The 12,118-nt window shown below is 43.0% G+C and overlaps 1 protein-coding gene across 4 annotated transcripts in view; it reads right to left on the bottom strand.

Moving 5' to 3' along the window:
- Positions 1-166: 166 nt before the first annotated feature.
- Positions 167-12,118, bottom strand: part of RASSF6 (Ras association domain family member 6) — a 30,858-nt gene continuing 18,906 nt past the window's right edge. For all 4 annotated transcript variants that reach the window (XM_024108456.3, XM_008171813.4, XM_024108455.3 and 1 more), the window contains 7 exons: positions 10,585-10,676; positions 9,925-10,115; positions 7,585-7,686; positions 5,505-5,556; positions 4,274-4,392; positions 4,084-4,181; positions 167-2,310 (listed from right to left, as the gene is read on the bottom strand). In XM_024108456.3, the coding sequence (XP_023964224.1) occupies positions 2,235-2,310; positions 4,084-4,181; positions 4,274-4,392; positions 5,505-5,556; positions 7,585-7,686; positions 9,925-10,115; positions 10,585-10,676 (730 nt within the window). In that variant the 3' untranslated portion in view covers positions 167-2,234. The remainder of the gene's footprint in view (positions 2,311-4,083; positions 4,182-4,273; positions 4,393-5,504; positions 5,557-7,584; positions 7,687-9,924; positions 10,116-10,584; positions 10,677-12,118) is intronic.

Below are 12,118 nucleotides of genomic sequence, written 5' to 3'. Positions count from 1 at the left end.
GAATCTACGAAGCTATGAAAGCTGTAATTAGATAATCCGTTAAAATGAATTTTCAAATGCTAAAGTGCTGTGTGCATGTAGGTGTTGCTGGACCCGACCTGAATTTTTCCCAGCCATTTTCCATATGGCCTGTAGATTGATGAGCTTTTACATCTCAGCAAGATCATTGAGTTATTAATATTTTAATATGTCAACATTTTCATACTCCGTATTCATAAATAACTACTCACCAGTTACTAGGCTGAATTCCATAGGCCATTCTACATAAAACTCATTAGAATTTTTTCAAACATATAATGCACTGGATACATCACAAACCATTCAGAGAGACCAGAGTTACAAAAAATACCTTTTTGTATTAAGATTAAAACAATAAAATAAATTGTATAATTTCTAATCGGTCAGAAGCCTTGTACTCCAGTTACATTAATATAACAATACCTAAGTATGCTGTAGTGCCATCTAACCAGTGCCAAAGATTGCACTACATCTTCAAGTGAACTGAAAACTCAATGTGAAGCTCAGCTAAAACTGTAACTTGTGCTTGGTTTTGGGTGGAAACCACACAATCATTTAATTTACTTGGTTTTGACCCAAAACCATAAATTGGTCCAGACTTCATTGAAATGTGGCCTACCCTTTACAAGCCTAAACCTTTTGGCTCATATTTCCCATTTTTTAAGGCTTGGCAATGAAACTTTTCAAATACTGCAGCTGCATTTATTGGCGTAAGGAACTGACAGTTCTAGCTTTGAGATATTTAATACTACGTATTCTTGACTGCGGAATAGTTTTAGCTAAAAAATAAGCACCTTAATAAAAAGTGCCCAGGCAGGGTTACAAGAAGCTGTACATTAAAATAAACTAGTTGCTGATAAATAATAATAATTCCCATTAACACCAGTGCTTTCCATTTTTGATGCACCATCCAAGTTACCATGTCTCAGGCAAGAGTAAAGTGGTTATTTATAGTTGTATAATTTATTCCACTATGTTCTACGGCAGCATATTGTGCATTATGGTACAGCAACCCCTCGATGTTTGTCCTGTGTAATTTGCATAAGTACATGACAGCTCAGCATGGGATATAGAAACCACAAGACAAAAGGCAAAGACAGCATGATAACAGGGGGCAGGGAGTTATTCCTATGAATTAGATGGGCTTTATTTAGGGTTGGCAAGTTTGGCCTTAGCAAAATGCTTGGGATGTGTGATCAAGTGAATGATATTAAGGAAGAGACTGATACAGACTCTGCACTGTGGCCACACAATGCCTGAGCCCTGCATCCTCAGGGACATGGGTGAATTATGCTAGTCTGCCCCAGCAGTACTTACTGGGTTCATACTGCCTACACATATTTTTGCCTGCTGAACGGAGCCCACCTCAGCCTCCAAACAAGAAGAAGGAACAAGGAAATAGGAAAGTAATCCATTTCTTATCCCAAAGAAAATACCTCTGTGGGGTCTTGAAGAAACTGATCAATTGTAATCATGTTTAGAGAGAGCTCAATATACAGTGACTTAAAAAGGAGTTTCAGGTGAAAAATTATCCTCTTATTTTTAATCAGTTGATTAAATACAAATCATGAGGGGAAGAGTCTTTTTCAGATCTTCTTATTCAGCTAAAACACTAAAGGTCTGATTTGCAAAGGGAAGGGACTTAGGTGCCTAACATCCATTGACTTTCAATGGGATTTAGCTACCTCATCTGCTTACGTGCCTAAATACCTTTGTAAATTTGGCTCTAGATCCATTAACGAGCACCCCCAGACTCAGACTAAACAATTTCTCTAAAACAAAGACAGCCTATGACTTTATTTTCAGTTTTCTGTACGATTCTTACTCCATCTGGGGGGATTACGATATTTCTCTCTCTTCACAATGCTCTGGCTAGTGGGGTGCAAGTGAACAGGTTTCAAAGCTGTGCCCTTTTAATTGGCTTTTCTCCTTTCTAAAGTTTCAAGTTACATGAGTGTTCACAATGTGCAGTACCCATGCTAGAGAACAATACGGTTTTTATCAGCTCTTCTTAATTCCCATTCAGATCGCAGTGGAGTTTCTTTTCAATCCCAGATGCGCAGTCACCAGCAACACACCCCACCCCACTTGACAGGCCCATGTGCTAAAGATGTCACAGTTATGGCACATTCTCAATATTTCCAAGGATATAAGGGATAGAAAATTAAGTCTCCTTTGGCTTAGAGGAAGTGTTTTATCAGCTGCAGGCTGTGACATTATACAGTAGTCTCCGTTTTTATTACTGTTTTACTGTCAAGGTGCTGACGTATGATATCCTTCTCCCTAACGTATCTGAGGGAGAGAGAGAGAGAGAGAGAGAGAGAGAGAGAGAGAGAGAGAGAGCGCATAATAATTTAAAAACACACTGAACTATGCAGAAATTCAGCTCAAATGTTCAATAAAATATTTGAATGGGTCAGAAATTTTTCATCAGAAAAAAATTCTGATGGAAAAATGACAATTTTGTTGTTAGAAAACGTCTGAATTTTTCTGGATTCCCTGTCCTGAAATTGTTTTGGCCAGATCATCAGCTGGTTTAAATTGACATATCTCTGTTGACTTCAGTAACAAGTCCTCTACATGTTTAGGCCGTGTCTACACTACATATCTTTTAGTGACATGACTGTGTCGCCACAGCTGTGCCGCTAAAAGTCGTGCAGTGTAGCCGCTGTTTGTTGGCTCTCCTGCGGACAAAAAACTTCCACCCCCGATGAGCGGCGTTTGCGTTGTCAGCAGGAGACCGCTCATGCCGACAAAGCACTGTTCACACTGGCACTTGTTGTTGGCAAAACTTGTGTCTTTCGGGGAGGGGAGGAGGAGTTAATGCCTCTGAAAGACAAAAGTTTTGTGGTTCAATTGCCAGTGCAGACCTAGCCTTAGCTATTGGTCTGCATTTTTAAAGGGCCTGTGACTGTGGTACATCCTTGGCTGGTGTCAGGAAAGTGCACGTCAGCTAGCTGAAGAGCAGTTTTAAGCGGCGTTGAGTTATCTATCTATCCAGATTAGGGTTATTATAGTCTCTGAACACTTCACAATCTTTAATACAGTGATGTTCGGATCTCAGTGGTTCAGGAGCCAAATTAGTGATCACGAATCCCCAAAAGAGCCACCGTAGTGTGAATTCGTTGTTTCATTTACTATAGTACTATTCATTTTTAAACTGTATAACAGGGGACATATTTAATTTATGTATGTACATACATTATTCTCACAGCAAAATGACTGACCAAGTATTATTATTATATCAACCACAATTTGTTAATAACGTAGTAAAAGCATCCTGATTGGTTAATAATTAAATCACAATGTTTTAATATCATGTCCTGCAAAGAGCCAGAGGAGACACATTTAAAAGCCACTTGGGGCTCCCGAGTCTCAGCCTGAGTATCTCTGCTTTAATACATTTATCCTCATAAGGGCGGCACTACGAGCCTCCTTTTACAACTGGAGAACTGAGGGGGTGGAGTAGGGAACTGAACCTGGGTCTCCTGAGTGCCAGGCTAGCTCCCTCACCACTGACCCTCCCTTCTTCTACTAGCAAATCATTGCTAAGTGCTATGGACACACTACAGCATTTGTTCTGGCATTTACAGCCACAGCTCATGGGTGCGTGAGGGTGAGAGTTTGGGTGGGGGTGTGAGGCAGGTGTGCTCTGGGCCAGGGGCAGTCCCCGGAGGCATTCTGACGGACTTAGCAAGAATATCTCTGGGAGCACTGAGGCTGTGCATGCCAAATGGGAGCTGCAACATCATTCAAAGGGTGCAATGTGCCCGCACTGCTGGACAGTGTGCCCAGTGCAGCTGTCAGTGGAAGACATCCACAGGTCTTGCACACTGGGTTGGTAATCAGTGAGACTGTGGCTGCTAGTTGGCAGGTGTGCCCGAGGGATGAGAAAGGCTACCTGCGCCCTCTCTCTAGTTTTGTACACCTGTGCAGAGCTAGCCACAATATAGCACCATGCTGCATATAGGTGCTACTTTGTAGAACCTACCAATGACTTTGAATGAAATGTATTTTCTCAGACTAAACAAATAAAGCAAACCTACCTAGTTTGCTCCTACTTACTTTGCAATTGTTTGTTGAATCTCCCGTTCTTCTTCTTCATCTAGTTTGTGCAGAAAAGATTCCAGAAGAGGAACGTGAAATTTAAGGTACTGAGCAACCTATTGTGGGGACCACAAGAAATGCACATCAGTGAGGTGTGTTAAATGGGAAGAGTATTGGGAAATATGCAGGACGAGGAGGATGTACATACATCACTGGTAACTTCTTCTGCATTCTTGTCCATGAGAAAAAATTGGGCAATCTTTTCTGAGGGACCCTGTAAAAGTCTCTCCAGCAGTGGAGTGTCTGTGTTCTTGAGCCTTTTCTTTTCTGAGAATGAAAACAAATGACTTGATGTGCATGTTCATATTGTGGCACAACATACAGCAGCAGTAACTAATACCTAACCCAAATAATATGGCCAATTCTTTGCTTAGACATACTACTTTCATACTTTGGACATACACTGCTCTTATTTAACACACACAACTGTCCTTAACATAAATGGGAGTGCCACATGCCGATCAATGGGAGCATATGGTCCTAAATTAGGGCCCTAAACTTCTATTTAGACATCTAAATAGAAACTGGCAGAGAAGGAACCAGGAGTTTCTATTTAGGTGATGAAATATGGATTTAGGATCCTAATTTCAGGCCCACTGGTTTGGAAATTTTAGCCTTAGTTTCTCTTTAATAAAATCCCAGTGACCAATTCTGCAAACCATTCTTTATCTTTCACATTTTGACATGAATGACCAATACATTCCCCTCTGTCCAGAGTATGCCTAACCATTGTGAATGCTACTTTTAACATATGAAATGTACTATTTTCTCATGAAATAAAGGAAGCAGGGTATTTTTGCTAAACTATACGATAAACTCTCTGCTGAAGGCACAATAATATAAACTGGACAACTGAGAGTTCAGATTAGCTTCCTTATTCTGAAAGCCAATGTAAAATATGACAGGAATAAAAATTGCAGACCTTGTATACAGACAGCCACCATTTGAAAGGGATTTTGGCTGTTGCCGCCTCATGTAAGTATTTTATCACCCTTTGAGAGCAATATACTATGGGTTTCAAATAGAACCTCCTCTAACAAACTTAATTGGTACCCTGTACTCCAAAGTGCTCAGTGGGGTTTCACAGCATTTTATCTGAAGTTAGGTCCTTAAGCATATTTTTGCTTTTCCTAAAATAACAAAGTTAACTTGACACACATTATATATACAAAGTATATGATGAATAAATTAAGTTCCGTTTTCCACTGAGAGACTATACCAGGTCTTCACGAATGGTTTTAAACCAACCTAATCCCCAATTGGCAGAGCACAGGTAAGACTCCAATGCCTGTCCCTTTTGGAGTGCTCTGCCTCCAAAGCCCATTGGAAGTATAATCAGAAGTGGAGCAATAGAGAAACAAACTGTTTGGCTTATTTACCTCCTGATGCATGGATGATATAAAGTGCAAATTCTTGTGGACTGTTTTCAATCTGGCAAAGAAAAACCAAAATTGACTCAATGCACTGAGTGACAGATTTCACATATGCTACATTTCCCCATCATTAAACTGTCAGCGGATATCAGAGATGCACCTGAAATTTGTGGTCTTAAATCACAATGGGCTTTCAGTACTGATAGTAGATAGACAAATTAGTAGGTGTGGCATCCTTAAAGATTCTGGATTTTGAATAAGGTCTCACACTAAGGTACCATTTTCGTTCCCTTTGCCCCCACCTACCATGTAATTAATAAAACTACCATTGTACTTTCCAGAAGAGTAATGGATCACCACAGTGGATCATCTCACAAAAAAGTAATGGATCACTACTGCCTTGTTTCCCTGGAAACACTAACATTCCATACAAATCTTTTTGTGACAAATCAGATTTGCCAGCTGTAGAGACACCGCAGTAGAGAATTTGGATTTACTACCACCCATTTGCCTAAATAACACTACAAAATTCTTAGTCCTTTTCACATCTAACTCATGATTTATTCTCTATTGGGGGGTCTTATGAAACTGTAGTCACACTAGTTATGGGTATTATTCATAAAAGTCCACGTTCTCCTTTTAGCATTTCATTTCACAACATGTTCCACTGCATTTCACTGACTTCACACTTAAGGGTGCTGTACAGATTAGAAAGCTCTAAAGCACTATATAAAAGCTAGGCACTATTATTGTTATTATTAATTATATCCAGTATAAAGTGATTTTGAAATGGCAAGAACTGCAGATAGGTGATTGTATTCAATAATTTAGAACTGTTCTTTTGGCAATTTTTTATGTAACCCTCAAGTATAAGAGAAGCTATGGGCTAGTGGCACATGTTAGTTATGAGAACGTATGAGAGTTTTGACTGAAGACAGTCGGCCAAATTCGTCACTTCCAAAGGAAGGGTTATTCTAGTCTATTTTTAATAGCCTTTCTGCACCTGTAATGTTCCTTGGCTGCATACATCCAGATGCCATGTTTTATCAGTGAGGTTTGAACATGGGACCTTCCTCACTAAAACACAGGTCTTGCCACTTGAGCTGAAGGACAACTTCTTTTGCTGTAAGCAGCGGAAGCTGGCAATTATTTATTTATTTTGCAGGTGAGGCACAAATCACAAAATATTTATTTCCACCCTGCCCAATGTAATAGCTATTAAAAGCTTACCTTGTTTATATGGAAGCAGCAGCAAACACACCAGGCAGCTGGAGTTGCTACCGTTGGCTCCTCATGCACGGAGCCTGCCCATGGGGACTGAGGCCGGGACGGCACAGGGTGCAGGTTCCATCCCTGCCCTCTACAAACCCCCTGCAGCCTGGGCTTAACTGCTACAATCCTGCTATGACTGCACCAAACAGTGGTTACCACAGCAACACCCTGATAAAGTGACTCCTGGGTGGTAAATTGCCATGGTAACAAGGCAGATTCAGGAGGCACTATTAGCTATACCAAGATTTGAGCCTCTTTCGCTACTGGAGAGAGTGAGTTGTGACATTTAAATCAAATCACAGTTTGTCCTTGACTGATAAACATATATAGATTTAAGTAAAAAAGAGTTTTCAAAATGTATTTTGTAGCCTGACTGGCGTGGGCTGACGAACTAGTTATAAGCAAATCATATTTGCAAGGGCCTGTCCCTAGAGGGAGACATGGTCACACGCACTAAGCAATACATTCGCTTTTTTGTCTGGGAAAAGCAGAAGATATAGTACCGCTTTCCTTACTGTAAATGTAGTGATAACGAAGTCATTCTCTAGTTTCTCCTGCTCCGGAAACTAGAGTAACGACAGCATCAAACACTTGTCACTAGTCTCAAAACACGTATGAAGCCTTAGGAAAATAAAACCTACCTTCCTCCTTAAAAGCAGCAATAGCACCCTTCATTTGGTCTACTTTCTGTTTGTTGCAAGTCTCCATAATATTTCTGTCCTTAGATACAGTTGGCAACAGAAGGCATTTCTATATTCTGGTTATCTTTTCCAGAATTCAATTTGTGTGTGTGTGCTCACACAAAGAGAATTACCTTAAATTTCTGAAGCAGTTGCTCTATCACCTCTCCTGTTTTCATGTTACTGTTTATTCTTATTTTAGTTTCTGATCCAAAGGCTGGAGTGAAAACTGATGTCTAAAAAACAAGAGCAAGAAAATGTGACATTAATACCAATTTGGTGAAAACATACTGGGGTAAAATCATTCTGGGACAATACGGTACATCATGCAACCTGCGTCTATTAGTCCTTCTTTGCTTGAAATTGTCTGCTCCTTGAAATCTACTTCTGCATATTTTAAAAGCCTGGTAAATAGTCCCAATTTTTTTTCAGTGAAACATATTTCTGTGAACAGACTTATCCAATGCGTGGTTCTTGTGTTTTTTGTTTTTTTCTAGCTTCTTAAAAATGAAGGAAGACAGCATTTCTACTGCAAAATCCTGTGTTATAGTTTTTATTTCTTAGCACTAAAAACAATAGGCCAAAATTCTGATCTCAGTTATATCACTAACTCTGGGGGTAATTCCACTGATTTTAATGGAGCTAGTCTGCATTTTCCCAGCAGATATGAGTGCTGAATTTGGCTCATTCTATTCTGAAAGTAGCTTAGTTCAGTAGGGCCAAAGATTATGGTTAAAACCTTGTTGTATGTAAAGATTGCCACAGTGTGCCTGGTCCCTGGGAATGAAATAGGTCCAGAGCCCTTGTGCCAGAGCAGGGGCTCCCAATATAGCCAATTAAAAGGGCAGGGCAGCACCTGGGACTGTAAGGCAACTGACCCTAGACAAAAGAGACCAGGATGAGAGCAAGACCTGGTGAGTTGGAGACACCCAGTGAGAGAGACACGAATGAGGTCAGGAAAAGGGGAAGCTGACAGTTTCCAGAGCCAGAAGGTGTTTCCTGGGGGAACATGCCTGAAGGCAAGGAAAGCAGTAAGAGGGGTTTGCCGGCTGACCTCCCCAAGCCCGAGAGCCAGGGCTGGAGAGGACTGAAGGCAAGGGGAGCACCAGAGAGGATTACTCACTGATGTCTCCATGTTGGAGAGCTGGACCCAGGGGAACAGTGAGAGGACCTGGGGGAGTGAGGGACACTCCCCTGGTAAAGATGATCTCCCAGCAGAGGGGCTGGGGGGTTCCTGCTGGGAAGAACGGGCTTGCGCTCCAGCTGGAAGGGCTGGGCTAGCCATCCTGGCAGAAGAGGACCGATGAGGACCCTAGGTGTGGCGGAAGAGGAAGACACCGGACTGGGCGATGGAAGGACTTTCAGCAGAGAGACTGGTTGGACAGCGCAGTTGAAGGGACCAGGTATGGGGGATATGGGAAATTGGCTGCGCTTGGAATTTTTGTTGGGGGAAAATCAATGAACTGGGTTTTGGTAATAAACTGGCCCCAAGCAGGGGAATTATTTAATCAAGTGAGCCTGAAGTGGATTTATTGGGGACTCTGAAAGGGGGAATTGAAGCAAATGTGCCTGTCATGTCACAGCCTATGATAACAGACCTTAAATTAATGTCTGGCAAAAATAATTAATGAGGTAAAAAACAAACAAGAGTAAAGCATTAAAAAAACCCAAATGTTTTAAGGTAGTATACAACAATTACAATTAGTGAGATGATGCTGAAGTTCCCATGTGGATATGCATAAGGGAGCCAGGGCACCCTAAGAGGGCAGGGCCTTGTACAGGTAGTGTCCAGAAGCTCAGTAAAGATGCATAGTCCCCTCCTCTCTACGCTGGCTTCCCAGAGACCACTGAGTCAGGTTCAAAGTCTTGGCCCTTTGCTTTGAGGAGCTCAATGGTTTGGGCTCAGGATATCTAAAAGATCGATTAAAGCTCTCGGGTGAAGGCGACAGTCTGCTCCTCGGGCACAATGGAACCATTTGCCATAAGGTTAATGCTTGCCTCTGCAGGAGACAGAGCTTGGCTGGTCCAAGGCTGCTGAACAAAATCCCACAGGAATGAAGGACCATCCCAAACCTCTCTTCCAAGTGCAAGGCAGACTTCTGTGGCCTGTCTTCTCTGACATAAACACAGACCAGTGCATACAGCATCCCCAGCAATATTAGGTGCTGGGAAAAGGGAAGGAGGGATGGAGTGAGGGCAGAGCGATGACTCCATGCCCCCTCTTTACCAACCAGTCGAGCTAGCCAGACACAGAGTGGGGAGGTCGGACACTGCTTGGTCCTCAAGCACGGTGCAGCAGACACGGCAGTGCACACTGTGCAGGAGCTCTCCGGAGGCTTGGGCCGCTGGGCTCTCATGCCACACCTCACCTGATGATGCTTAGGGCAGAATCAAGCCATAAACAAATAGTTGCATTTCACCCCATCAGTTCTCTGCCGCATTCACAGTAACTTAACACAGGAGAGCGTTCACACCTCGTAGTTGTAGAAATGCCCATTAATGGAGAACCGGTGCGTTTCCACGTCTTTTCTGGCTATTGTGGGGGAATTTGCCCCTTTCCTCACTTGTGCAGCATCACTCAAGGTTCTGGTTCTGTGAGGGGTCAGGGAGTTGAGCTCCGGCACCCTCCTTGGCTTCAGGGTGCTGCTCTCATAAGAGAAGCAACCTGGACAAAATAAAACATCATCAGCACCGTGCAGAGCTACTCCACCTCCCTTTTAGTACAGCCCAGTGCTGCTTGCAGCATCAATTCTATAGCTGTTTGCCAATAGGTGGTGCTGGTACAAAGGTGTTCATAAAGTAGTGTTCATAAAGCAGTCATAGAGTTATCGGCTGTTTGAACTGGCCGCAAGTAACAGTATGTCGTTCCATTCAGTCTTTGGGGATAATCTCCCTAGAGATAGTATAGTTCAGTATTATGGGCTGATTGCTATATAGATAACGAGCAGATAGATGTATTGCCATCACTACTATTTATTATAGTGTATTCAAGTAGTGTCTAAATATCCCAACTGGAATCAGGGAAAGAGGTCTCTGAATACTCCTCTCCACAGACAGGGGCTAAATTGGGTCATCAATTGTACCGGCGCAGCCACATAAGAGGACTTTCTGATGAATATATAAAGAACACTGACCTTCCTCACGGTTTGGGGGTTCTTCTGAAGAATTTGGTATCTCTTCACTAATGTGATGGAGATTATGAACTTCTCCCCAGCGCATCATCCCCCTGAAACAGGGATCAAGCATGTATTTACAGGTTGATATTCTTTTTTAATTGGGGTGAATTCAGTTTAGGCTCCAGCCAAGCATCACATAACAGATGGCTGTTCCTGTTCAGAACTGTAAACGTCATGTTAGAGTCTTTCATTTGATGGTATGAAGTAGGTAACTCTAGCACATCACAATATCATGTTTTACTAAACATGAATTGTGGGACCAAGGCACCATAGGTTGCTCATAAGCCTATGCAGAACAGGTCAACTATGGAAAAAATGTGTCAAATTATTCACACTTTATTATTATTGGTTTTATAGTTACATGTAGGGGTCCCAATTGAGATGAAAGTCCCAATGATCTAGACACTGTGCAGAAACACAGTACGAGACAGTTCCTGCTTTGAAGAGCTTATACTCTATATAGATAAAACCGGCCAACGAGGTCTCATTATCTCCATTTTACAGATGGGGAACTGATGACCAGAGAGATCTGTACTCCTAGCACAATGGGGTGCTCATCCATGACTAGGACTACTAGACACTGTGATAATATAAATAAAACAATTACAAGAGACTTGTCCAAAGTCACACAGGAAATCTGTGGCCCAACTGGGACCAGCTGTGGTCCAGTGGGAACCAAGCTCTCCTAAATGCCATGAAGTACCTTAACCACAGACCCAACTTTCTCTCTATAAATAATTCCTTTATTCATTCAATTTTTTGATAAATAGTCTGATCAACTACAGCACTGATCAAATACTGCAGTAAACAACTTGCATGAAAATATATTCAACAAATAATGGCAAAAAAGTGTCAGAAACTATATTTGAAGAATAATCCGATCATATCATCAAGTGGATTGCTCATACTTAAGGCTACGTTTTAGTCATGGGTATTTTTAGTAAAAATCATGGACAGGTTACGGTCAGTAAACAAAAATTCATGGTCCGTGACCTGTCCATGACTTTTATATACCCCTAACTAAAACTTCAGCCGGGGGTGCTCTGGGGGAGCGGTCCAGGGGTGCTGGGCTGGGACCCCTGCTGGTGCTGGGGGATGGGGAATGGCGGGCAGCAGTGCACGGCCTGGGACCTGTGCTGGGGGGGGGGGGGGGGGGGGCGCGGAGGGGAGGGTTGGCGGGGCTCACAGGCTCCTCACCTGGCTTCGTGTGTCCCTGCAGCTCCTAGGGGAGGGGCGGCCAGGGGGGCTGTGCGCGCTGCTCCTGCCACAAGTGCTGGCTTCGCAGCTCCCATTGGCCGGGAACCGCAGCCAATGGGAGCTTCGGGGGCGGCACCTGCGTGCATGGGCAGCGTGCGGAGCCCTCTTGCCCCTCCGCCTAGGAGCTGCAGGGACATGCCGGTGGGTGGTAAGTGCTGCCTGCTCCCACCCCCCTGTCCCAGCCCCGAGCCCCCTCCCACACCCAAACGGCTGCGGCTGGCCCAGGGCAGCCACT

This window comes from Chrysemys picta, chromosome 5 (genome assembly GCF_011386835.1).
Source record: "Chrysemys picta bellii isolate R12L10 chromosome 5, ASM1138683v2, whole genome shotgun sequence".
Classification (NCBI taxonomy): Eukaryota; Metazoa; Chordata; order Testudines; family Emydidae; genus Chrysemys; species Chrysemys picta.
The sequence above is the reverse complement of the archived record's forward strand: the minus strand, read 5'-3'. Positions and strand labels throughout refer to the sequence as shown.